At 50.6% G+C, this 22,757-nt stretch overlaps 2 protein-coding genes across 6 annotated transcripts in view; one reads left to right on the top strand and one right to left on the bottom strand.

Moving 5' to 3' along the window:
• Positions 1 to 22,757, bottom strand: part of CACNA2D4 (calcium voltage-gated channel auxiliary subunit alpha2delta 4) — a 122,290-nt gene that overhangs the window by 27,598 nt on the left and 71,935 nt on the right. The gene's annotated exons all lie outside the window — the stretch shown is intronic.
• Positions 333 to 22,493, top strand: LRTM2 (leucine rich repeat transmembrane protein 2). 3 transcript variants are annotated; one of them, XM_014259295.2, is made up of 4 exons: positions 333 to 464; positions 12,412 to 12,573; positions 16,352 to 16,942; positions 18,418 to 22,493. In XM_014259295.2, exons 2-4 carry the CDS (start codon positions 12,507 to 12,509, stop codon positions 18,870 to 18,872), a joined length of 1,113 nt encoding a protein of 370 aa, XP_014114770.1. In that variant the 5' UTR covers positions 333 to 464; positions 12,412 to 12,506; the 3' UTR covers positions 18,873 to 22,493. The 3 variants fall into 3 exon arrangements, with proteins under 3 accessions (XP_014114770.1, XP_087911432.1, XP_087911431.1); XM_088055306.1 differs by lacking the exon at positions 333 to 464 and adding an exon at positions 771 to 819; XM_088055305.1 differs by lacking the exon at positions 333 to 464 and adding an exon at positions 10,825 to 10,910.

Here is a 22,757-nt window from a genome sequence, read left to right on the forward strand (position 1 = left end):
GGGATGAGGGAGAGAGAGGGACTGACAGCAGCTGCCCTTTCTGCAGGATGCACTGAGAGGGATGAACACCTCCCGAGCTCCTTCCTCTGGCTGTTTGGGAGCAGATCCTGCCTGCCTGGCGGGGTGACTCCCCTGCGCTGTCTGTGCGCGTTCCCGTGCGTGTGCTGCTGCCATCGCAGATGTACCCCCAGCTGCCACTTCACCGCGCACAGTCGCTCCCTCTCCCGCCTCTCTCTCTCCTTCTCTCTCCCCCTGTTTATTATTTACGGAGGATTACAGTCCCTTTCCCACGCTGTCACCTCGCTGCGCGGCTCCCCTGCCCTCCAGCCTGCCTAGGGAGGGCTCCTGCCAGCTAGGGTCCGCCGAGAGCCACTTTCTGCTGGATTTGCTTTGGGATTGTACCGGCTTCAGAGAGCTGGGAGAGCTGCCATTCCCACAGGAGGGTCCATTCCAGCCTGAGAGGGGTAAGTGAGATGTCCCTCTCGCGTTTTTCCCCGGTGGCCGGCTCGGGGAGGTGGCCGCAGGGAGCGCTTCCCCGGGGCGGAGGGCGGCAGGCAGGGGCAGCGCAGGGCTCCCGGCCGGGCACCGCTTTCCCCCGCACGGCAAACCCCCTGCAGGGCTTGCTGCTGCTGCTTCCAGTCCAGTTTCAGTGCTGGAGCAACTTCTCCCAGCTGAGGATGGCAGCAGGTGCGGCTGGGAGGCTGAGAACTCGGTGCCGGGCAGCTCCTGCCTCCTGTGCCCTGCTCGGGGCTCTCAGAGGTGCCACTCGCCTGACTTGTGATGCCTTTGCTCGCTAATATTTTGGACTCGGCCGTCGCGGTAAGAACAGCCTAAAATGGAGAAGTGCGGACCAAAACCGAACAGGTTCAGCACTCCGTGCGCAGCTTTAGGATGGGGGGGATGTGTATAAGAGTGTGGGGGTGTGTGTGCTCACGGACATGACCACAGGACATGAAGTGAAGGATGCCAAATCACAAGTAGAGCCAAAAATAAGTCCCGAGCTGCTTTCAGCATCTCCGCAGGCTGAGCCTGTGATTTCTGAACTTTTGGGTGGAAAGCACAGCACTGAGAGGGGTGGGTGAAACACAGCCCAGAGAAGCTTCACAGCCTTTTCCAGCCCTGACTGGGAGGAAAGGGTGAGAATGAGGTTCCAAGTGAGCGGAGGTGAAGCACACGATGGACAGGGGGTAAGGTTAGCCCGGCTCTGTCTGTGTGTGTGTGTGCGTACATGGGCGTGCACAGACACGTGCACACACACATCCCACACAGGGCATTCTGCCTTCCTCCTCCTCCCTCTGCCTGACCAGTTTATTAATGTCCCTGCACCTCCTGCTAATTAACAGAGACATGTTAAACTGGAGCTCTCCTGATCTGGGGAGAGAGGGTATTTGAAGCTGTTGCTCCAAGCAGGTCATGGCCAGGCTGGGCCCCAGTCAGGTAACCCAAATGTGCCACATCCAGCACAGCCCTGGTGGGAACAGCAGCAGGCAGGATACAGCACTGCTCTGCTGCAGGGCTCTGACCTGCTGCTCAAGGATGGAGACAACATCTCCTTTGGGAAAGGACTGCTGCTGCAGGAGAAGGAAACCCTTAAAAGACAGGGGAACCCTTAAACGCAGACAGCGACTTGTCCCAATGCAGGGGACATTCCCAGCAGTGAGGAGAAGGGAGCCTTTTCAGAACTGCAGACCATTTTTCTTCTCAGCTTTGTCACTCAGGTCTGTTGGGGGGTGGAGGGAGGGGTGGATCTTCCTCTAACTGCTGTGGGCAAACAACATTTGCAAGGGAATTATTCCACATGAGCGAAGGGCTTGCGGGAGTTGTCTCCCTGTCAGACATCAGTGCTGCCTCTGTTATTAGTGCATCCTGTCCACTTGGAGGAATTATGGTAAATCCTGAGCAAAGGGACTGTTTGTAAAGAGAAAGGGGGGAAGCCTTCTTATGTAATTTTTATACCAGCTCATAGCTTTACCCTTTCCTCCAGCAAAATGAATGTCACATGCTAGCAAGGGGCACTCTGAGCTCAGGTATCTTTAAGAGTTACTTCAGCTTCCTACCCTTCCTCTGGCTTTTTTTTTAAGCCTGATGCAGAAAGGATTTTCTAGGCTCTTCTACACCACAGAAGGCTGATGAAGGCAGAGCTGTGTCTCAGAAGGGCTGGGAGGGTCAGCAGCAGCACAGGGCCACAAGGATACCTGGACAGGAGCATTCAGGGAGCACCAGAGGCTGGAACAGGATGGGGAAGAGGCTCAAGCCTGTGGGAGAGCATTTTTGGGCAGTTCTTCGGTGACTCCTCAGCTCTTGCCTGTTGCTGAGTGAAAAGACAGAGCAGGCAGTTTCCTTCACTTGCCATGTTTGGTTACAAGCAGCTGCTTACACTGCTTGACAAGTGTCCCAGTGCTGGGTGGCTCAAACCATAACTCAGATGCCCATACTGGGATGCTCCTGCCAGCTGGGTAATGCCTCAGCGTGCTACACCATGACACACGCTCAGTTGTCAGTGGAAAGAAGCAGGAGTGGGAGTTCTGGGATGTTCCTCCTGCTGCAGGGAAATACCTTGTCACACATACCTTATTCCTGCTGTGGCTTCACCAAAATGCTGGCTCACAAAAAAGCTTCCAGTGACTGAGGGTATGATAACAGCAAGAATATGTGCGGGCTTTTTTCTATAAACTAGTTTGATTCCAGACTCAAGAGATGGAAGGAAAAGTTGCTTCATCTGTGAGGGGTTGGATTATGTGAAATATACTATTCATATTGCAAAAACAAGCAGTTGAAAGTTAGGAAATACTGGTACTGGTGGCAGCATGCCACTTGCACTGGGTTGCAGTCCTAGGTAGGATCACATGCCGTATTTTTATGAACTGTTTCATTCAAGGTACTTGGCTCCATGGTGCTCAAGAGGTGAAGCAGGGGGCTGTTTTATATATATGTATATATATAATTTTTTTGGGGTACTGCAAAATGTGTGCCTGTTTTATTTGTTTACTGCCTGCCAAGCAAGCCCTGCAGGCAATACATCACTATTCATTGTCTTGTGGTGTTCTGAAGATGTTAGCAGCTACATTTGCCTTGCAGCTGATGATAGAGAATTTATGCTCCTGATGAGGCAAGAGAGAGCGGTTGTTTTCCTGGCTTTTGAAGGGAAAAGAGACTTCCCCTTTCAGTAACAGGTGCAGGACCAGAGTCTAGGACCTCTTGGCTCTCTTGGGTCCTCGAGGTTGTACCAGTTTGCTGGCTGAGCTGACAGCATTTTAGAAAACAGCTGGGAGTGTTCAGCAGTTCTGCAAAATGGCCCCCAGGGTCTCGTGTTGGGCACCCACAAAATTAGGAATGTACGGACTGTGGCCTCCTGCCAAAACTGTGGTTTAATATTTAACTCTGACCATATAAAAACAGCCTTGTTTATTACAACATCCTCACAGTTAGCTTGAGTATCAAGTGTCCTTTGCACTGAGTATGGGACAGGGTCTTGTGAAAAAAAGAAGCAGCACTTGGTTGGGTGAGCAAAGGCAGTGCTGTGCCCATGCAAGTGGCTGAATGAAGGCTGGGAAAGTATAAACTCACATTTAAGTCCCTGGCTTTGCAAGCCTGTTTTAACATATGACAATTTTTTTCTTCTTTTAATGAAAATGGCAACTTCCTCATTACATTTTTATGAATGGCAAAACAAGAGAATGTCTATTATTTATGCCCTGCAATGCCCCAAGCCCTTCACAGGAAGGACTGAGACTTAAATTTACAGCAAAGCCACACAAGTCAGAACTTCTCCACTGACTGAAAGAAAAGGCTGTTACACGCCCTGCTACCATGCTCCTCCTCACTTCAAGGAGGCTGGCAAGATTCCTTCCCCATGGACCATGCTCTCACACAAGGGATAAAAGAGTAAGACCTCACCCTGAGTCTGGAGGTGAGCTGTAAAAGGAACTTGGCTTGGCACCATCTCTTGGGCTGCCTTTCCCCTGCTGGTGAGGCTTCCTAGTGCCAGTGCTGCCCAAAGCAGTTTTTTCCACTTTTCTCCAAGGAAATCTTTTTCCTGAACCAGTTAGGGGGAGGGACAGCTTGAATTTGCTTTCTGGAAGAACCCCATTTGGAGGTTTTCCCCCAGATTTGCCCTAAACCAGGACAGCTGCTGCTGTGACTTTGCTGTGTGGGGGCAGAGGGACTGAAGGTGGGCCCTGCTCTCCACACCACTTCTAGTGATTTCGATGGGATGTCAACTTTGCCATCAAGGTATCTCTCCTGTGGCTGTGAACCCTGTAGAAAACTAAAGTCACATCAAATTTGCAGTCCTTCCTCAGCCTTGGCAAGCTCTGCAGCATGAGGCTGATCCGTGTGCTAACCCAGACGCGTCCAAAGATCCTGGCTGGAGCTTGGGAGAGCTGTCACCACATCTTGTTGAGCTATGGGCAATGTTCCCAGCTTGTGAAAAGCACAAATGTATCCCAGAGATCTGCAGGCACCCCTGGAGCTGAAGGCAGCAGCCCAGATCCCACAGTTTGTGTGGACTTTGCAGGGCTGCCCCTCTCGGATGCTCTGGGAAGGTGATGGGGCAGCAGATGCAGGCAGCACCAACAACCTTGTGCCACAGTGGTGACCACGTGAGGCAGATCTCTGCAACTCACTGAGGCAGGAAAGGTCTCCTTCAGAGTCCAGTACAAATGCATTGTGTGGGAATGATGAGAGCCTCTCCTCAGGAGCTTTGCCAGGAGCTACGTGCGTGCTGGGTCGCCGATGCCCTTATGATAAGAGCTGAGAGGATTTTTACTGCCAGCCTCTTGTGCTCTGCCCCACCACTGTGCAGGATGGATGGTGCCTGCCCCTCTGGACATACCCAGGGCACAGCCTCGTGACACCTTAAAGTTCTTCTGTTTTTCCAGTGTTTTCTCCATCCTCTCTCTCCTCCTGCTGCCAAAGTGACAAGCCACTACCCTTGCAGCTCATTTTGGGAGCCTGGTACCCAGGGAAGCACAGCTGACAAGGGGAGGGAGGAAAAGGGGGAGCAGCCTTGGTGGCAGCAGTTCTTCAGCACCCTGGCTTCCCCACCAGAAGAAAGAGTAACAAGAGTCAAACATAAGGAAGGCCAGTGAGCTCAAGGGCCTAGTGTATCTTAAAATGCAGGCAATGAAAAAAGCCAAACCAGCTTTTGGGCTAGTGCAGAAATGAATGATGTGGAACAAGCAAGTGTGGGGCATTTTGTGTGCAAGGGATCACTCAGGCCTGCAAAAGCTTGCCTCATTTTTGGAATGAGAACCCACAAGGAGAAAGGCTCATGGCTCAAGTGCTTTGACCCCCATAAAATGTACAAGGGGTCTCTTGGCATTGATCTGGAAGGCCCTTGGTTTGGCAGTCTGGTCATGCTGTTCAACAGACATCTGGCCTAGCACTCCAGAGACAGAGCTTATATTGATTAAAAACTTACATTTTCCTATCTTGCTGCTAAACTGATGCACCTCCATCTATTACTCTGCACATGTAGATGTATCTCTTGTCTCAGACAGGCTGGCACCTTGCCTCTTAAAGATCTGCTGCATCCTTTGACTCTAAGTAAGAGACCCAGGGAAGGTACTGGGCCACGTTAAAATTTTTGACCCCTCAGAGAATCCTTCCCAAATGTGGGCTCATACACACCTTCCTTCTTGAGCACCACCTGAATGAAAACAAGAGAATGCTTTGGGATTCAGAGCACCGTCCAACCAAGAAGTGCAGAAAATACCTGTGAGCGCAGTAGTGGTGGGAATGAAGAACCAGGATTCTCCCACCAAGCTGTCTTCTCTGCCTGCAACCTTTTCCTGGTTGTACCACCCACCCACACCCCCGGGGTAGGCTTGCCAGGAAGGGGGGAGCAGCATTTGAAATGCCAGTGAGCTGCAGGATGCTGGTGGGGTGTAGGGGAGGAACAGGGAGCGGAAGGGTGCCTGCCTCAGACCTGCCAGGGCAGGAGCGGCTGCAGCCCTGCTGTTAAGGGACTGAGCAAAAGGATTAAGGGCCTGAGCTACCACTGACCATGGGATTAACCCCTGCAGGAAATTAAAGTTGTAGGGAAGGCTCTTCACTCCACAGCTGAGAGAATGAGAAAAAACTGGGATCTGGATTAGAACTGGCAGGGCTGGTGACAAGCCACCACCCACAGCCAACTGTTCCTGGCTGGATCAGAAAATGTTATCTCAACCTTCAAGTAGAACCCCCCTCCACATCTCACTTGGTTACCAATTTTTGCCAACAGTGTGAGAAGAACAAAAACATCGCCCCGTGGCAGGAGAAAGAGGAGGAAACTGGGGTAGTGAGCTCACGTGTCCCTCCTCTGAGCCCCTCTCCCACTCCCTCACCCGCTTCCCTTCTCAGCTGCCTCCGTTCTGCAGGGAGGAAACATGCACGTGGTCTGTCGCGTTCAGGAGCGTTTGGAGAAGATGCTGGCACACACATGGCTGGATTTCTTCCTGTCAGCTGCCCCCTCAGCTCTCCTCCTGCTGCTGCTCCGGGCCTCCTCCATATGCCGCACTCGCACTGCGCCGGGACTTTCCTGGCACTCCTGGTTGGATATCCCGCTCTCTCCACCTGCTTCCACAGCTTCCCAAGGAATTCCACATCTCCACAGCAATCTGGGTCTTTCCCAGCAGTGCTACCCTCCCTGTCTCCCCTTCCAATGCTCTGAATTTCTCAGAGGATTTGCTGAGGCTCCGTGCCCTTGGTATTTCCAGCTCCTCCAGAATTTCCCAGTCTCATTATTGTGCATTGGTCAGGGAGGCTTGGGATGCAAATAGCGTTTTCTGCTTAAGCTATGGAATGAGGAATCAAGAAAACCGGCTTCTCTCCTGGTTTTTTTTTGCCACAGGCCTGTCAGGAAACTTTGGGAAAACCTGGCCAAAAATCCTTTATTCTGTGTAACTTTGATAAGGCCTACAAATACTCTGTGTGGGACAGGACAGTATTTCCAAGCCCAAGTGCAAACGCTGCACTTTGAAAATCCTGAGTGAATGGGGAACTGATGTGGACTAATGATGAAGTATCAAAAGCAAGGCAGCTGAAATTTCAGCCACCCCAAATCAGCAGCCAGTTTTACCTGCATCATAGTTTACCCCTCCACAAAATAGGAATAAAGTTGATCTTTCTTGAAGGGTCCTGGGGAGGAAACGTTTTTTACCATCAACACATGTGCATTTCAGAGGTTCCTACATTGCCAATCCAAAAATCAGAAGCTTTTTGACTTTTTCATGTCACAGAGAAAAGGGTGAGGTTTTTATTCACACCAGGCTAGGAATGTGGCCGAGTCCCTTACAAGACCAAGTGGATTTTATGCTTTTTCTACTTGCTTTACAGCTTTCTGTATGAGGTGTTTTGCTTAGCTGTGATTGATCACTGCAAGTCAGAGGGCACTATTTCTTCTGCAGCTGGGTTTCTGGTATGAATTTAAAATGTGCTTTCCACTGATTGTGACAGCACAACACTAATGAATCTTGAACACACGTGTTAATAAATCAGCAAGTGCTGCAAATGAAGCCCCCAGCTCTTTAGCTTGGAAGCTCACTGGGGCAGTGGCAAGCACTGGGTGTTTCTACAGCTCTGCTGAGCTTCTCTGCCACCTCTGAGTGCCTCTGCATTCCAAAGAGAGGACAAATGAGGGGCTGCCACTGAGACAGCGTGAGCTGTTGGGATCGAGAATTTGCACAGCTAGCAGGTCTGTTGGGGGACCAGGAATGGGAGAGGTCCCCATGCCATCTAAAGCCACTTGTGCTGTGGTAGTCAGGCCACACAGATTGTGTGTCTCTGCTGCCACTGGCCCCCAAGGGCAGGTGAAGGGACATGCATAGAACAACCTGCTTTAGTCACTAAATGCTGGGGTACCGCTGTCCCCCTCTGTTATGGGGTGATAGCAACACAACATGAATCCTAAAAGCAGCAAGGAAAGGGGAAGGAAAGAAGATAATCTCCTTAAAGCGTCCTCCATGCCCTCCCTCATGCTGCTGCTTTTCTGATAAAGGCTAAAGCAATTCAGCAGTGGGAAGGGGAAAGGGACTTTGCCATCAAGGGAATGGGGGAGGGATGAAAGTCTGTGCATACTTTCTGATAATTTATTGCTGGCATCTGTTGCAGTCTCTGCTACCTACCCTTTTGTAATATAGGTCACCCACATGCCCTGCCAGTGCTCATAAGCCAGACTGTTAGCAGAGTCTGATCCCTCAGCCATGATCCAAGGGTTAGTGCAAGGGGCTTGGAGAGATAAGCAGAGACAGAGGTTGCTGGGCTCTGTTTCTGACAGTGTCTCATCCTAGTGACACAGTCACCTGTGTCTCTAGCCTGGAGAATGGGACAGATTTATCCACCTACCCAGAGCAGAAATGCTACTGGCTCTTACCTCAGCCTTCCTTCTGGGGGTCATGAAACACAAAATAACACCACCTTACAGCCAGGGAAAGAGCCATTCATAGAGCACGTGGCAAGCTTTGGATAGGAGGTGACACAGAATTGGGAAGAGTTACTAAACCAGCAGGTGGATACAGGAAACTGAAACCCTGCTCTCCTAGCGTGCTCCTTGGTACCCTCCCCACAAAAGCTTTTGGGGGGATGCTGCAAACAAACATCACTGGGGCTGGGCACAGAGGAGCAGGCACAAGGCAGGAACAGTGCCTGCTGCAGTTTTGAGGCCCTGGCAAGTGCTGCAGAGTCATTACAACCTCCTCTGCATCCCCCCCTTCTTTCCCTCACCCTGCCCCCAGCAGTAAGGTTCGCTGTTCAATCTAATTAGGGGAATCCTCATTAGAGAGTCCTCTAGAGTCTGACAGCAGGCCAAATGTCCAAGTGGCACTTCAGCGTGGTGTATTTTTGGCCACTGGAGCCCATGGGCCAGAAACAGATGATTTCATTTTGTTGCCTTGAGCTGAAACAAAAAAAGTTTTCTTTTATGTCCTATTTGAAACAGTAATAGGAAAAGGCCATCACCAGCCCCACAGGCGACCCTGCTCTCTCCAGAATGAGGAAAGGCATTCAACTCCAAGCACATGGAAGAAAGCTCTGGCCACCGTGCCCCATGGATCACAGGGCATTCAGCTGACATGTTGCCCTAGGGAGAAGGAACCATCTAGAAAGCCCATGAGAAAGACTAATGCCTGGTTTGTGGGGCCCTTGGGTGACTTCAGAGCATTCAGAGCTCCCAAGCAATGCCAGGCAAGCTCAGAACAGATGGCACGGTGCCTCTCTTGTTGAGCTGAGGGCATAGAGGGAGCACTCCTAGGTGTGGCAGAGTCCTGGATGCTGGAAAAATCCCTGGCTGTCAGGCTGAAAGCAGCCAGACACATCTGGTGCTGCTCTGGAGAGCTGGAGGTGTAGGCAGGTGCTGTTTGCCCCAAGATTACACGTTCCCAGTGCTGCACTGGCAGTGAGTGCAGCTGGCCCGGTGCTCTGCAGAGCAGAAGGCATCTCTTGGGCCCCAAGAAAACTGCTAATTAAGTCAGAATTCAAGACAAGTCAGAGGAAACCTTTAAAAAAAAAACAAACCTCTTAAAAATCCTCTCTGCCTCCTTGCTCTCTCCTGGCTGTGGAATATTAATCACTAAGGGTAGAGTGTTCTTATGGGCAGTAGATGCTTAGGAGAAACTGGTTCTTTTTTCTGGATCTTTGGAATTAAAATATCTCCATGAACACACTTCTTCAAGGTATAAATGCAGAACTTCATTGACCCTCACCTTTCAGCAGCCATGAAACTCTACCTATTCCAAATCTACTGCTCTGCCACCTGGGCATGCTTGGAGAAGCAGGCAGCTTTGTGGAAGATAGGGAGGTTAATAAAGATGAGTTACAGACGAGTCCCCAGCACATGTGCAAGCCCAGCTCCGTGCACAGATTTGTAAATGTAAGCTGGGTCGGTGACTCTGTGCATTTGTACATGAAGGTAGCTGCTTTTAAGTCTTGGAAACACGTGTATGAGTGCAGGCAGGGTGGCTGCTATCTATGGAGTGGGGAGTGTGGCATGTATGTCACATGCTTTAAAATAATCTTGGGTTTATCAAGGCCCCTCCATCTCAGTGCATGTTGCAGTGCAGGAGACAGCATTAAAGCCTGAACAGGTGTTAATCACTATGCACTGTAATAAATTCTAAACATAGGGAAAAGGCTTATTTATACATGGCTGCTCCTCCCACCCTGCACTCTCTGCCTGAGCCTTGGTGCTGCCTGAGGGAAAGAGGCGCCCGTGAGATACCAGGAATGAGTGCAAGAGCTGGACCTGCCCTGCCAGAGCAGAAGGGGCTGGAGGTGGAAACCCTGACCCTGTCCCCATCCTCGGGCCGGGCTGTGCCAGCCCTGCCCCTGGCCCCCATCGCTGCCTGGGGATGGCGCGGGTGAATCGCACAGGAGGGAGAGCCACCAGGGCATGGCCTGAGAGGGGGGTGGGCTGAGGGGACACCGTGTCACAAAGCACCCAAGGAAGCTGGGCTTGGGGTTGTGGGCTTTTTTTGGGTTTTTTTTTTTTTCTGTTTTTTTAAAATTGCTTAGCCCCCCTAATTGGAACCAAGCCAGCTGATACAGATGGGGTGTTACAAAACAGAGCCAAAAGGCAAGAGCACAAGGAACAGAGCTATGTATAACCCTGACAAAGTTAGACGGAGTGAAGGTGGGGAAGAGGGAAAGGCAGAGCATGGCAGGCTGCTGCCCCTGATGCTGAGAGCAAGGACGTGATCATTTGGCAACGGGATTTGGAGCTGATCGACTGGCGCTATCCAGCAGGCAGATAAGGCTCTGTGGCTGTCAGCTTAACTCTGCCGTTTATTCCAGTGCTGGAGGGAGTTAAATAGAGCACACGGAAAGCCTGCTGCTGGGGAGTGAAAGTCAAGGAGGGAGAGGGAAGGAAGAGGCTGGAATTGGGCAGTGTCCGGGGAGTCGGGTGGAAGTGGCTGCAGGCAGAACCCTTCCAGGTAAGTGCCTGCAGCTTTTCATCCTCCTTTTCCAGATGGACAGGCGGGGACAGGAGACTCCAGGGGTGGTGGCATTTAGGATGCAGACGTTTCTCTGGGGGAGGCTGAAAGTCTCCTCGGTCAGGTCGAGCACAAGCACCGAATGGGGACAGCTATTTGTTGCAGCTTCTCCTTCAGTGGGGGCTGCAGGGGAAGGGCTCCAGCTCGGTTTGGGGAGTGGGGGGCTGCAGCGGATGAAGGCTGAATGGGTCTCTATACCAAACAGAGGTATTTGGTGCATTGGCATTTAGGAAAATGATCTAAATAGCCTTGCAAATGTGCTAGTCTAGGCACTGAACCTGCTGATAATTTTCATCAAGATGCTAATTTTAATATTTCCTGGTGGTTTACATTCCCATATAAAATAAATCAGTCTGGGAGCCTGGGGGAGGGTAGGCACTTGGCACGTGTGTGGGGAGAGTGTCCTGGTGGCAGTGCAGCACCCAGCTAAAATAGCCACCGTGGATGTTGTCAGAGCCCCTCAGAGGGGATGGAGAACGGCTTATTTCTGTACTCTGGTTGAAATGTGTCCATCTAATGACTGCTGCTGTGACTGTGGGTGGCACGTCAGGGAGTACGCAGGGGGACAGAAGGGTTTGTGGTGTTTTCATTTTTCCTGCCTCCTTGTATCCAAAAGGGAAGCGGGAGGAAGTTGAAACCTGTTGTCAGTCACTTATTGTCAGGGGAGAGTTTATGGTCTTTGGATTTCTAATTAGACTGAGGATTTTTCCTTCTGCTAATTAAGATGCAATTCCTCTCTTTTCAACACTCCCACTCAGTCTCCCCCGCCTCAGGTCCTTCCTTCTCCCTCTCCTCCGAGGCTCGCTCGCTCTTCAGCTCCTGCAGTTGCTGCAGTGGGAAATCCCCAAGCTGGAGCTGTGCTGCTCCAGCCACCACATCCATTTTACCTTAAAACTGACAGGAAGTGCTGGTAGGGAATACGGCATGGGGGGGTAGAGAGGGGGGATGGAGCTGGGGGGAGGAGGAGGAGGAGGAGGAGGAGGAGGGAGAGAAGCAGCTTGGCAGCCACTGGTGCCCAGCTCTCAGCCAGCCCGAGCCGTGCGTCAGGCTGAGGATGCACAGGTGGCACCAGCCTGCGTGGAGGTGACAGGAATGAGCCCCAGTCTGCTGCCCTGGCAGGGTCACCTTAGCAATTCATCAGGTTAACCTTGAGCATGAGGCCAATGTAGCTACCACAGCAGGCTATTCAAGCACAAACTTCTTTCTGGCACTTAGGTGAAGCAGGTTTTATTTCTGCACCGTGAGGTTCAAAATGAATTAATGTTGCGCCTTCAACACACTGCGCCTCCTGAGATATCCTCCATTTCTCCTCCAAAACAGAGCTGATGCCTCAAAGGCAGAACATTAACTGGGGAGGGGAAAGGACAGCCCTGAGCTCAGCCCCGTGTGCTGCACCCAGGGAAGTGAATCTCATCCGCTCTGCTCTGCTTTCCCTCTCCAGGACCTGGCAGGCACGCTACAAGGTCATTCCCTCTCCCCCTGGGGCCGTGTGCCAGGCTGGCTGTTGGATGTGAAGACACGCTGGAGAAGACCACAATGCTGCCTACAAGTGCTGGCCACCGGTGGAGGAGCAGGTTCCTCATGAGGTGGCAGGAGGCTTGTCGTAAGTAATGCCTGCTCAGGTACCAGCTACAATATTCCTGCTTGCCAAGGGAGAGGGAAGAAAATAGGTCGCATCAGGGTTAAGAACAGGGGAGAGGGACAGCTAAGAATGGAGATGTTTGAACTAATTCCTGATTCCTTTAGAGGCCAAGGCTAGCTGGGAGGGAGAGTGATATTCTAAAGCTGAAGATGGGCTTAAAGTGGGACAGCGAGTGATGATTGCTTCTGAATTCCAGTGGGCCTGGCAGGTGAGAAACAGCACGACAGACACCATCGCACAAAGATCCACCCCAAACACTTCTCAGATCAGTATCCTGTGAGCTGCAGACTCCTCTCTGTGCTTGGGGTTTATACACAGGCTGCTGAGCAAGGCTCCCAGCTCTTCACAGCAAAAGTCATAACAGATTTTAGAAGGAAATGCAGGATGTGAAGGCAGAATTCTCCGACTGGGCACTGCCACATGCAGTGAAAATCAAGGGTATATAAAGAAGCTCTCTTTCAAATTAAATTGTAAACGTTCAGCCTGTGCATATTCCCAGCGGGCTGGGGCAGCTGCTGTGGTACCCCTGAGTGCAGAGCAGGGTGATGAGGGGCTTCTGGGAATTTATCTGCATCTCAGAGAAGCATCTGGGGACCACAGCAGAGCAAAAGGGACATGTGGAGAGTGTCCCTCACTACCGCATGCCCAGGCACCAAGTAGGTCTGTGGTTTGTTTCCCTTGTTCCAGTCCTCCTGGTCACGTTTGGAGCTGCAGCTGTAAGAAGCTGGGGGAAGTATTTCCTTCTCCAGAAAACAAACATCTTTGTAATCCATCCTCACAGACTAGACTGTGTAAATTATTGATAATGAATGCTACTGAATCTTGACTTAATCTGATATGCCTGGATCAGCTTTCTGCCACCTTCTAGAGTCACCAAACACCCCACAAAGCAACTTGAGCTTCCTCAAACACAAAAACACTTGTTATCCATCCTTCTGCAGGGCTGGAGGACAGCTTCAAGTTCTGTCTATTGTTTCCCTGCCTCTCTTTCCTGTAGAGCTACATCTTAACCAATGCAATGAATTCCCTGGCCTCAGCTCACATCCTCATGGATGCACTTCTTGCAGGGAAAGGAAAACGAAACCTCTTTTCTGTATGATTTTACTAAAATATTTCCAAAAGCATACAGCAATGTATGGGCAACAACAAGACATTTTTGGCATATCCTACATGGCTGCAGAAGCTTGGCATAAATCCATTTCCCTAACATAACCACAGCCAGCTGCCTGAGACTTTGTTCCTGCCAGCCACTGCCAGCACACACACTGGTGGAACCCCACAGCCACCCAGTCGGCGCCGCAGGCAGCCAGGCACTCTGAGAGATAAGCCCTGAGCAGAATGCCACCTGGATAGCATTACACATGGGCTGCTCTTGCCTTTCTTGGTGTACAAAGCAGCTGTTATCTCATAATCACAGCTGCCAATCTATTATTAATACTGGGCTTTTGTTAAGCATCCAGGAAAAGACGGGGGTCACTTGAATGACTCATGGCTCTTTCCCTTCCCCACTCTAGCTCCCATTCTTTTAATTCTCTCCCTACAACAAGAGTGGGACGTATTCTGAACAGAATTAAATATCAGCCAGCCAGTCAGTACCTGCACTGCACTAGTCCATAGGCTATGATCTACTTTCATGGCCATTTCTGTTGTGGGGCCAAGCCTGTGCTTGACAAGAAAGCACAGAGGTGCTCTGGCTAAAGATCTGTCTTGCATTTCACCATAAGGATCCATAATTCCCCTTAAAAGAGCACATTTGATGGCATGGCCTGGGCTGATGTGAACCTGAGATCTCAATTGCAGGATAGTAAAAAATAATTGAGGAATTGGGAAAGATGGATGAAGTAAGAGAGAACTGATATATTATCTCTGAACATTTATCCTTTGGTCCTTAATAAAGTCATATAGCTTAGGATTCAAATGGGATAGTTCTCCTTAGACTGCCAGTCCACAGATCTGCCAATTCTCACAAGGATCTCTGGGAACACAAAACCCACCCTGTGCAGGAATATGAAGGCACAACACTATAAGCAAAGTCGCAATAAAAAAATGGGTTGTGGGTCAGGTTAAACTCTAGAGAGTGGCACAAGGGAAGAGAGGAAGAGCATGGCTGATTGCAAAGCTGCTCCAGGCAGAGCTTCTCCACAGCGTGGGTCTCCTTTGGCTCCCACTCTTGTGGCAGTCTTTTCACAATTCCTTTAGGATTAAGAAGTAAAACACCTGCTTGTTGGTTCCTTGAAGAAAAGCAGGACGGAAGAACCTGATTGCCAGTTCAGGAAGGGGAGACAATAAATGCATCCCCTTTAGCTACCAATCACCCCTAAAAAGACTCTACCAACCCAAGTGACTGCCTTCTCTGAAGAGAAGTGAGAAAGGGAGAGGACAGGCATGATGTACAGACAAACCTGCTTCAGTTTTAGTCAAACGCTCAAACTTGTCACCTTAAAAACTGTGAGGGAGCTGAATTTGCTTCCCACATTGAAGAATAGTGGAATTCGCTGTGCAATCTCAATTCCACAAAAGGAACTAAGATGAAGGATGCAAATGTTTTACATAGTCTGCTTAAACATAACTCCCACTCCTCTAATGATGAGAGGCACAAAGCTTGCTTTCTTGTTGATAACGCTTCTTTGTCACAAAAATGAGAGTTTGAAGAGCCACTGGCTCCCAGGGAAGGTTGGTAACTATTGCCCTGGTACCACTGGCAGGATCTGGACCCATGTCTGGAATCCAGAGCAGCTCTAAAAAATGCTGATTTGTGGTTTGTTCAACCTTAACTTTGAGATAGTATAGAAGAAAGTGTGTGTGTGTGTGTATGGTAACCCATTTCCTGACACTGCTTTTGTCAGTTACCAACATCCACTTCTTTTCCTCGTTGCATTGTTGTGGGCAATTTTGGTCAGAAGTGGTTTAAACTGTTCTTTACAAGTCTGTTGTCTGCCCAATTGGTAACCATGATTTGTGTAGGACTGTAATCCAGAATGTGTCCAAAGTTCTTAATAAGAACAATTGCTGCATCTGTACCCAGTTACCACCTCTGGATGGGGGTGGTCACTGGCCACTCAGAGATACTTTTGGGGCTGTTGCCATGAGATTTAGAAACTGTTTTGAGAGCATGTATCAGGTGACCAGTTGTTACTTTTTAGCAGTTGTCTTGGTCATGCCTTTGTAATGTGATGTAATTCATTAAAAAGTGGACACAGGGCCCATATGACACACTGTGAATATGGTAAGCAAACAATGCTCTGATTTAGAGTCTTAGATCTGAGTCTTATCTATTGCAAATATTAGGATTTAAACTGCAGGAGCACACCTGAAATGCAGGTTGTTTCATTTTCATTTTTCTTAAAAGCTTTATAATAACGCATCTGTTTCTGAAAAATTGGAACTTCTTAAATATACCTGGTCCCTCCTCTCTCTACCTGTTTAGAATGAGCTGTCCTCTGTCAGAGGTGACACCTCCCACCTCTCTCTGCTCCATCCTTCTCTGACAGGGACCAGTGCTCCAGCATCTGTCAGCAAAGTCCACTGGGATGCACTGCCCTGATTTTGGTGTGAAACTGGAAGGATATTTACTTGCTTGCTCATAAAAAAACAGGCTGAGAGGAAAGTCAGGGTGCAGGCCAGCGCATTGCAGTGAGGAGCCCTGCTGGGAGGGCTGTGTTGGAGTTGGTGGTGGGTGAGGATGGGAAAGCACTGATCTAATCCATGCCCTCTTCCTTCCCTGCTTTTCACCTTCCAGTGCTTGGCTGCTGGCTCTCACTGTGTGCTGCTGAGTCCTTCTTTGCTTGTCCATCCTCCTGCAAGTGTAACAGTGGCAACCTGGAAGTGGACTGTAGTGGCTTGGGCCTCTCTTCCATTCCCTCAGACATCCCCACAAACACCAGGACCTTCCTCTTTCTCAACAACAAACTCAGCATCCTGCCAGGAGCAGTGTTTTCCAACCTCTCTGCTCTGCAGAGGCTGGATCTATCCAACAACTTCTTGGACCAGCTCCCTCAGAACATCTTCAGTGACCTGGGGAACCTCACAGAGCTCCAGCTGAGGAACAACAGCATCCGGGCCTTGGACAAGGACCTGCTGCAGCACACGGCCCTGCTGCGCCAGCTGGACCTCTCCATCAACGGCTTGGCCCAGATCCCTTCGGGCATCTTCGACGACCTGCCCGCTCTCCGCTCCCTCTCCCTCAGGTCCAATCGCCTGCAGAGCCTGGACAGGGTGACCTTTGAGCCTCTAACCAGCCTGCAGCAGCTCCAGGTTGGGGATAACCCCTGGGAGTGCGACTGCAACCTCCGAGACTTCAAGCACTGGATGGAGTGGTTCTCCTACCGAGGTAGGTGCTTGCGCTGCGGGAGGCAGCTGGAGGAGTGCTGCTCTTCCAGGAAAGGCAAGCAAAGGCAGGCAGGGAAGAAACAGGAGCCGGTAGAGCTGGCAGGTCAGGCTGACCTGAAGGAGTGCTCTCAGCCAAAGAGCATGAGGAGGCTACAGTTTAGTGCCCCTGCACCTTCACTTAGAAACACTGCCAGTCTGTGAAACCCCCAGCAACCCTAGATCTCCTATTTTCTTGTTTTCTTCCTAATCTGAACTATTACCTGTTTTTTTCAGTCTTGAGAGGAGAAAGAACTTTCCTCAAATGACATTAAAATTTTAGGATTATGAATTCACCTCACTCTTTTTGCCTAAAGAGAAGAAATGCATTTCACACTTGGAAATAACCATCCTATTCTCTTGTTGAGAGAATTAGAAGTCAGATTTGGCTGTAAAGCATCAGGTTTGCTGCCAAAAAAAGAACCTTAGGAAACAGTGACACTTAGGAAAAACACTGCAACTCATATTGGAGAACCCAACCTACAGCACAAATTAACAAGCCAGGCCCCAAGTCAGACTGCCTATGAAATCATCATTTCAAACTGAGCAGTTTTTGACAAGTTCATATTTCCAGATTTTCCTTGAAACACAGAAGACTAGGAAGGTACATCACTTAGCAGGAATGCTGATGGGATGACATGCTTTCAGGAGCTGCAGCTCTAAGAAAGATGCCACATTTTACAGGAGTGAGGATTGAAGGCCTGACCTTCTGTTTGTGGAACCAATGAGTAGGAAAGGGTCTCAAATCATGCGGATAGCAACAGTCAGCTGTCACATCCCTGCTGATCACAGCCATGCTGCAGGGAGATTATCTCTGCCTATGGCTACACTGCAGTCTGAAATATGCATTTGTGTGAGCAGAATCAAACAAGCACACGAGTGCCACTTTCCACTTTTTTTTTTTTTGGATTTGTTTTCTTTCTTGACTACCGTATCACAAAGTCAGTGGAAAGCATGCAGACATAACTTTGCTTTTTTTCCCTCCCCTCCCAAGGAAATTGCCCAAACTCACTCAAGCATTTGTTTCAACATCTGTCACTATTTTCACAGAGATGGATTAGTTGTCAGAAGATGGGATGTGTATCTGTTGTTTTTTTGAGAAGGTACAGCCTGGTGCTATCTTTTTGCTTTAATTTCTCCTTTTCTAAAGTGGTTCTGCTGAGACTTACATAACTCACTAAACAGTATGAGGCTGACTTAAATGGTTTCAGAGGGCTTTCATGTCTTGGCCTATGCAGATACCAGGCAGCAGGAGCTCAGTGCCAAACCCAGCCTAGGCAGAGGCATTCTGGCCAGCTGACACGGCTGAAGCTTCCGCAGGGAAAATACTTGGGCAGTGTGAATGGAGGCCCATGAACTCACCCCAGCTGAGGATCTAAGCCTGCTGTCTCTGTATGGGGATGGGGCTGTGATTGACTCCTGTTATCTCTGTTGGAACAGGTGGGAAAATCGACCAGCTGGCCTGCACCTTGCCCAAGGAGCTGAAAGGAAAGGACATGCGAATGGTGCCCATGGAGATGTTCAACTACTGCTCCCAGCTGGATGACGAGAACAGCTCCACAGTGCTGGACAATACTGGCCCACCTTGCACTAAAGGAAGCCCTGCTCCTTCCAAATCTAAATCAGGCCCAGAAACAGAAGTGGAGCCCAGTGTGGGATGCCCTCAGAAACAGCGGTACAGGCCTGTGAGCGTGCGCCGGGCCATTGGCACTGTGATCATTGCGGGCGTGGTTTGTGGCATCGTTTGCATCATGATGGTGGTGGCAGCTGCCTATGGCTGCATCTACGCCTCCCTCATGGCCAAGTACCACCGGGAGCTGAAGAAGAGGCAGCCGCTCATGGGGGACACAGAAGGCGAACATGAAGAACAAAAACAAATCTCTTCTGTGGCGTGAAACCGTTCTAGGAAGGAAGGGACAGCGATGAAAAAAGGTACCTGAGAGCAGTCTAGCATGGGGTCCTCCCAAAATACATCTTCCCAGACAGACTGTGCTATTGCTCCACTCACCCAAGTAGTACAACATGCTTCTGGGGGGTCAGGGCACCTGGCTCAATTTCTTTTCCTCTGCCCCAGGCCCATTTTGTGCCCTTTCACCCTTGGGCCTTCCCAGACAAATAAAGTAGAGTCAGACCTCGAGTGCTTGCTGTGCCTCATGCCCTTGCACAGAGCTTCCCTCACATGCCTGCTGCAAAGGCAGCTGGCACCTTCTGGGAACCTGTGTCATCCTCTCAGCTTCGGCCCTGAGTCGTCCTGTATCCTGTCAAGAGCTGTCTGCAAACAGAGAGCAGCTGTGTGAAAGCCCACGTGGGGAGCAGGACACCACAGGTGTCCATGCCTCACCCTTAGGTCACTGCTGTTGTGTGACACTAAGTTGCTGCCTACCCTACAAATCAGTGCTGCCAAGACTACATCAGCAGGGAGGCAAGGTCCCTACGGTAGGGCAACAGTCGGTGGGAGACTTCCCTCCTCACTTTTAGAGGTGGAAGGATACCTGGATCACCCTAACACGCTGCCAGGGAGCACAGTGCCCCTCTTTTTGCTCCTGGCCAAGTCCAAACCTTTGAGCTGACACACGTGTCACCTGCTGCAGGTGCACAGGCACAGAGCCATCCTCCTGTACACACACACACTGACTCCTGATCCCAACACGCACACACAGAGCCAGCCCCGGTTCCAGGCATCCAGGCACCCCACCTGCACATGCAGAGCCGCCACTCATGCCCATGCTGACCTGCCCTCTGCATGCAGCCATGGATACATCCAGCCACTTTACCTTACCCTCATCATACTAGTGCGTATCACCTTCTGCTTCAGACAAAAAACATGCACACGCCACTGAGGAGTAACAAACACATCTCAGCCATAGTGCAGAGCCAGTGGGAACTGGCAGGAGAGGATGGAGAGAGAAAAAGTTATTGAGATTACAGCACCAGCCTGTGGAAATAAGTACACAGCATGAAAAAAAAAAAAAATGAAGGTGCATTCTTATCTATTTTATGTCTTCTCTAATAAATGGAGAGGGTAAGGATATGAAGCCTCCATTTAGACACGTTTGATTGGCAGATCAGAAGTGGGTCATCAGGAAAGACTAGCGGAGGAGGTGGCTTACCAGGAGTGTAAGCCCTGCTGAGTAGTGTGAGCCTAGGGGAAGGTGTCAGGGGAAGAAGTCACACAACCCAGGAGCTGCCATGGCTGGCACAGGGGCCAGCACGGCGTGTGGAACAGGGTGATGCAGCCGGGGTGACCAAAAGGAGTGGGCAGAGTTCTGGAGGATCTTGAGGTGAAGGCTGGAAGTCGGAGCACAGCGTGGCACGTGTGGGAGAGCCCAGGAAGGCAGCAGGGCCCACATGCACTCCCCTCGCCACCACTGAGGTGTCCAGTGACACCTGCAGCTGCGCCCCAGCGTGCCACACACAGCTGTGCACACTGCCGCTGTCACGTAGGGTGACTTCCCCCAACCAGGTTTTAAAGCCCTCAGACTGCAGTGCCTCCTATTAGTCTTAGCTCATTCTGACCTGACAGGGGGAAAAAAAAAAAAAAAAGTGAGAGGAGAAAAAAAAATATGAAAGGAACTCAACATAAGGACTCATTTTGTATCACTGGAAGTGGGATAAAATGCTGTCTCCAGGGGAGAGCGCGCATTGCCATGGTAACCTGCTCTAACCCGTCACAGTGGGTATTCCTGGGCGAGGAGGATGACACCGGAGGTCGTGCATCCACAGTGCCTGTGGATGGTGTGATCCCTGCCATCAGGAAAGAAGCTGGCAGCCAGCCCAGCTTCACGGGGTGTTTCACTAGAACCTGTGCTCGGAGCCCTGCGAGCTCTGCAGGTGGACCCTGCCAGGGCACGTCACCTCTCCCACCTGCTCCATCCGAATCCCAGCGCCGTCGGACGTCTCCCAGCCCCCTGCTCGCTGTGATGGGATCCCTGTGGAAGCAATGCACGCCGGCTCCTCGCTCCTTCTGCTCCCAGACAGGCGGCTCTACCGACCCGTGGGCACGGACATCCTTAATCAAGGCCTGCAGCGGCAAAATCCCTCCTGGTCTACCCAGGGCCACCAGAGCCCAGGAGGCAGGATGCTCTGGACTGTTTTAGCGTGACTTCCCTTCAACACAGGGATGCATGGGGCAGAGGAGGATGTTCTTCAGGGAAGCAGAAGACCAGGCTGCCACGGAGGAAGAACTGGGAGAAGCGGTCAGCCCACCCACCAGTGTGCGCACACGCTTTCCCCCCGCTTCCAGCACACCGCGGGGAAGAGGAAGAGAAGGAGGGGGGCTGGTGAAATGTGAGGAGGAAGGACTCTTCCCCCATGCACTGTACAGCCACTCCAAGCATCCCATCTGCTCCAAGTGTAGCCCGCTCTGAAGGGCAGAACTGGTGCACTGCAGACTCCGTGTGCGTGTTACTGCTGCTCCACATTCCCAGCGAGCCAGGACCACACTCTGCCTGCTGGATCCAAACCTCTCCCCAACCTCCCTCTCAGGGGAACCTCTCCCTTTACCATACAGGACTCCGCAATCATACTTGAAATGGGACTTGAGTCAGAGTGGTATATTTATAGATCTATATTTTACTTGCATCAAATAATGGTGACATATTGCACAAAACAAATGGGATCTATATATGTGTGTGTGTGTGTGTGTGTGTGTGTGTGTGTGTGTGTGTGTGAGATAAGAGAGAGACTGTTTTTAAGGGAATAGACTAGAGGTGAAATGAAATGGGAAGAAGGTAGGGGACAATGCAGGGGTTGAGGGTGTGAAACCCTCTTTTCCCTGCACCTTCCCTGTGACTTCCTCCTGCCCTGACCAATTTTAATTTGTTGCTAATAACATTTTCTATATTCTGTGTTGTGGGGCTGGTGATGACCTTGCCCATCCTTTCCTTTTTTTTTTGTTTTAATTTATACGACAGAAAGTCTGGATTTATCTCAACCCTAGACAAGGGACTGCTATGTTTAGAAAGCCACCCAGGAAAGGAGAAGACAGGAAAGGGGAGAGCTGAGTGTTGCTGGGAAACACGAAGGCTGGCTATGAGGAGTCCCTCTGGAAAGCAAATACTCTGTTTGGCAGGATGAGGACCTGTCCTTTTGCGTGCGGAGAAGAGCAGCAGGGCTCAGGGGGAAGTGCCCTCTTCACGGCACCACTTCCAAATGGGCTGTCTCTCCTCTCCCCAGCACACCTGGAGATCAGGCTGCCCTGGTGTGACCGGGCTGCTGGTGTGTGGGGAGCTGCAGGCTTGGGGGGATCCCCCTGGATGCAGCCTTTGCTGCAGGCAGCTGCTCCAGGGACACGTGTGGGTGCCTGCCCTCAGGAAAGGGTCTTCTGGGGCCGGCAGGTCCCTCACATGTAGGGCCACCAGGAACAGCCCTCCTGCTCCCCTTCCCCACACACCCACCTGTGGGACGGGCAGGCACATCCCTTGCAGGGAACAGATGGCACTTGTCATTCCTTTTTTCTTTTTTGTTACCGTTTGACGGAGAGCGACAAGATTTTCTAAAATGATTGAATGGAGGTTTCTTTGGCATGAGACAGAACATTTTTAAAGGTATATTATATTTCTGGCTTGTTGTTACAGAATAATAATAAAGAATGTATTTTCCTATGCTCCTTCTTGTTTAAATGAGATCTCTGGTAGCACCATTCACTTTTTCCCTATCCCCTGCAGAAGGAAACACCATGGGGACACAGCCAGCCAAAGGAGAAAGCCCCTCAATTCCCACAGATATATTCTTGTCTGCTGTTTGAAGCTGGAGTGAGTGTGCACACACACTCTATCAGT

The sequence above is a fragment of the Pseudopodoces humilis genome, chromosome 5, assembly GCF_049639895.1.
Source record: "Pseudopodoces humilis isolate 2021_Gansu_Grassland_sample_001 chromosome 5, ASM4963989v1, whole genome shotgun sequence".
Classification (NCBI taxonomy): domain Eukaryota; kingdom Metazoa; phylum Chordata; class Aves; order Passeriformes; family Paridae; genus Pseudopodoces; species Pseudopodoces humilis.

Coding starts and splice junctions, on each gene's coding strand:
- LRTM2 (XM_014259295.2), top strand. CDS start 12,507: ATGCTGCCTACAAGTGCTGGCCACCGGTGGAGGAGCAGGTTCCTCATG. Junction 12,574..16,351: donor GAGGTGGCAGGAGGCTTGTC/GTAAGTAATGCC, acceptor TTCACCTTCCAG/TGCTTGGCTGCTGGCTCTCA. Junction 16,943..18,417: donor GGAGTGGTTCTCCTACCGAG/GTAGGTGCTTGC, acceptor CTGTTGGAACAG/GTGGGAAAATCGACCAGCTG.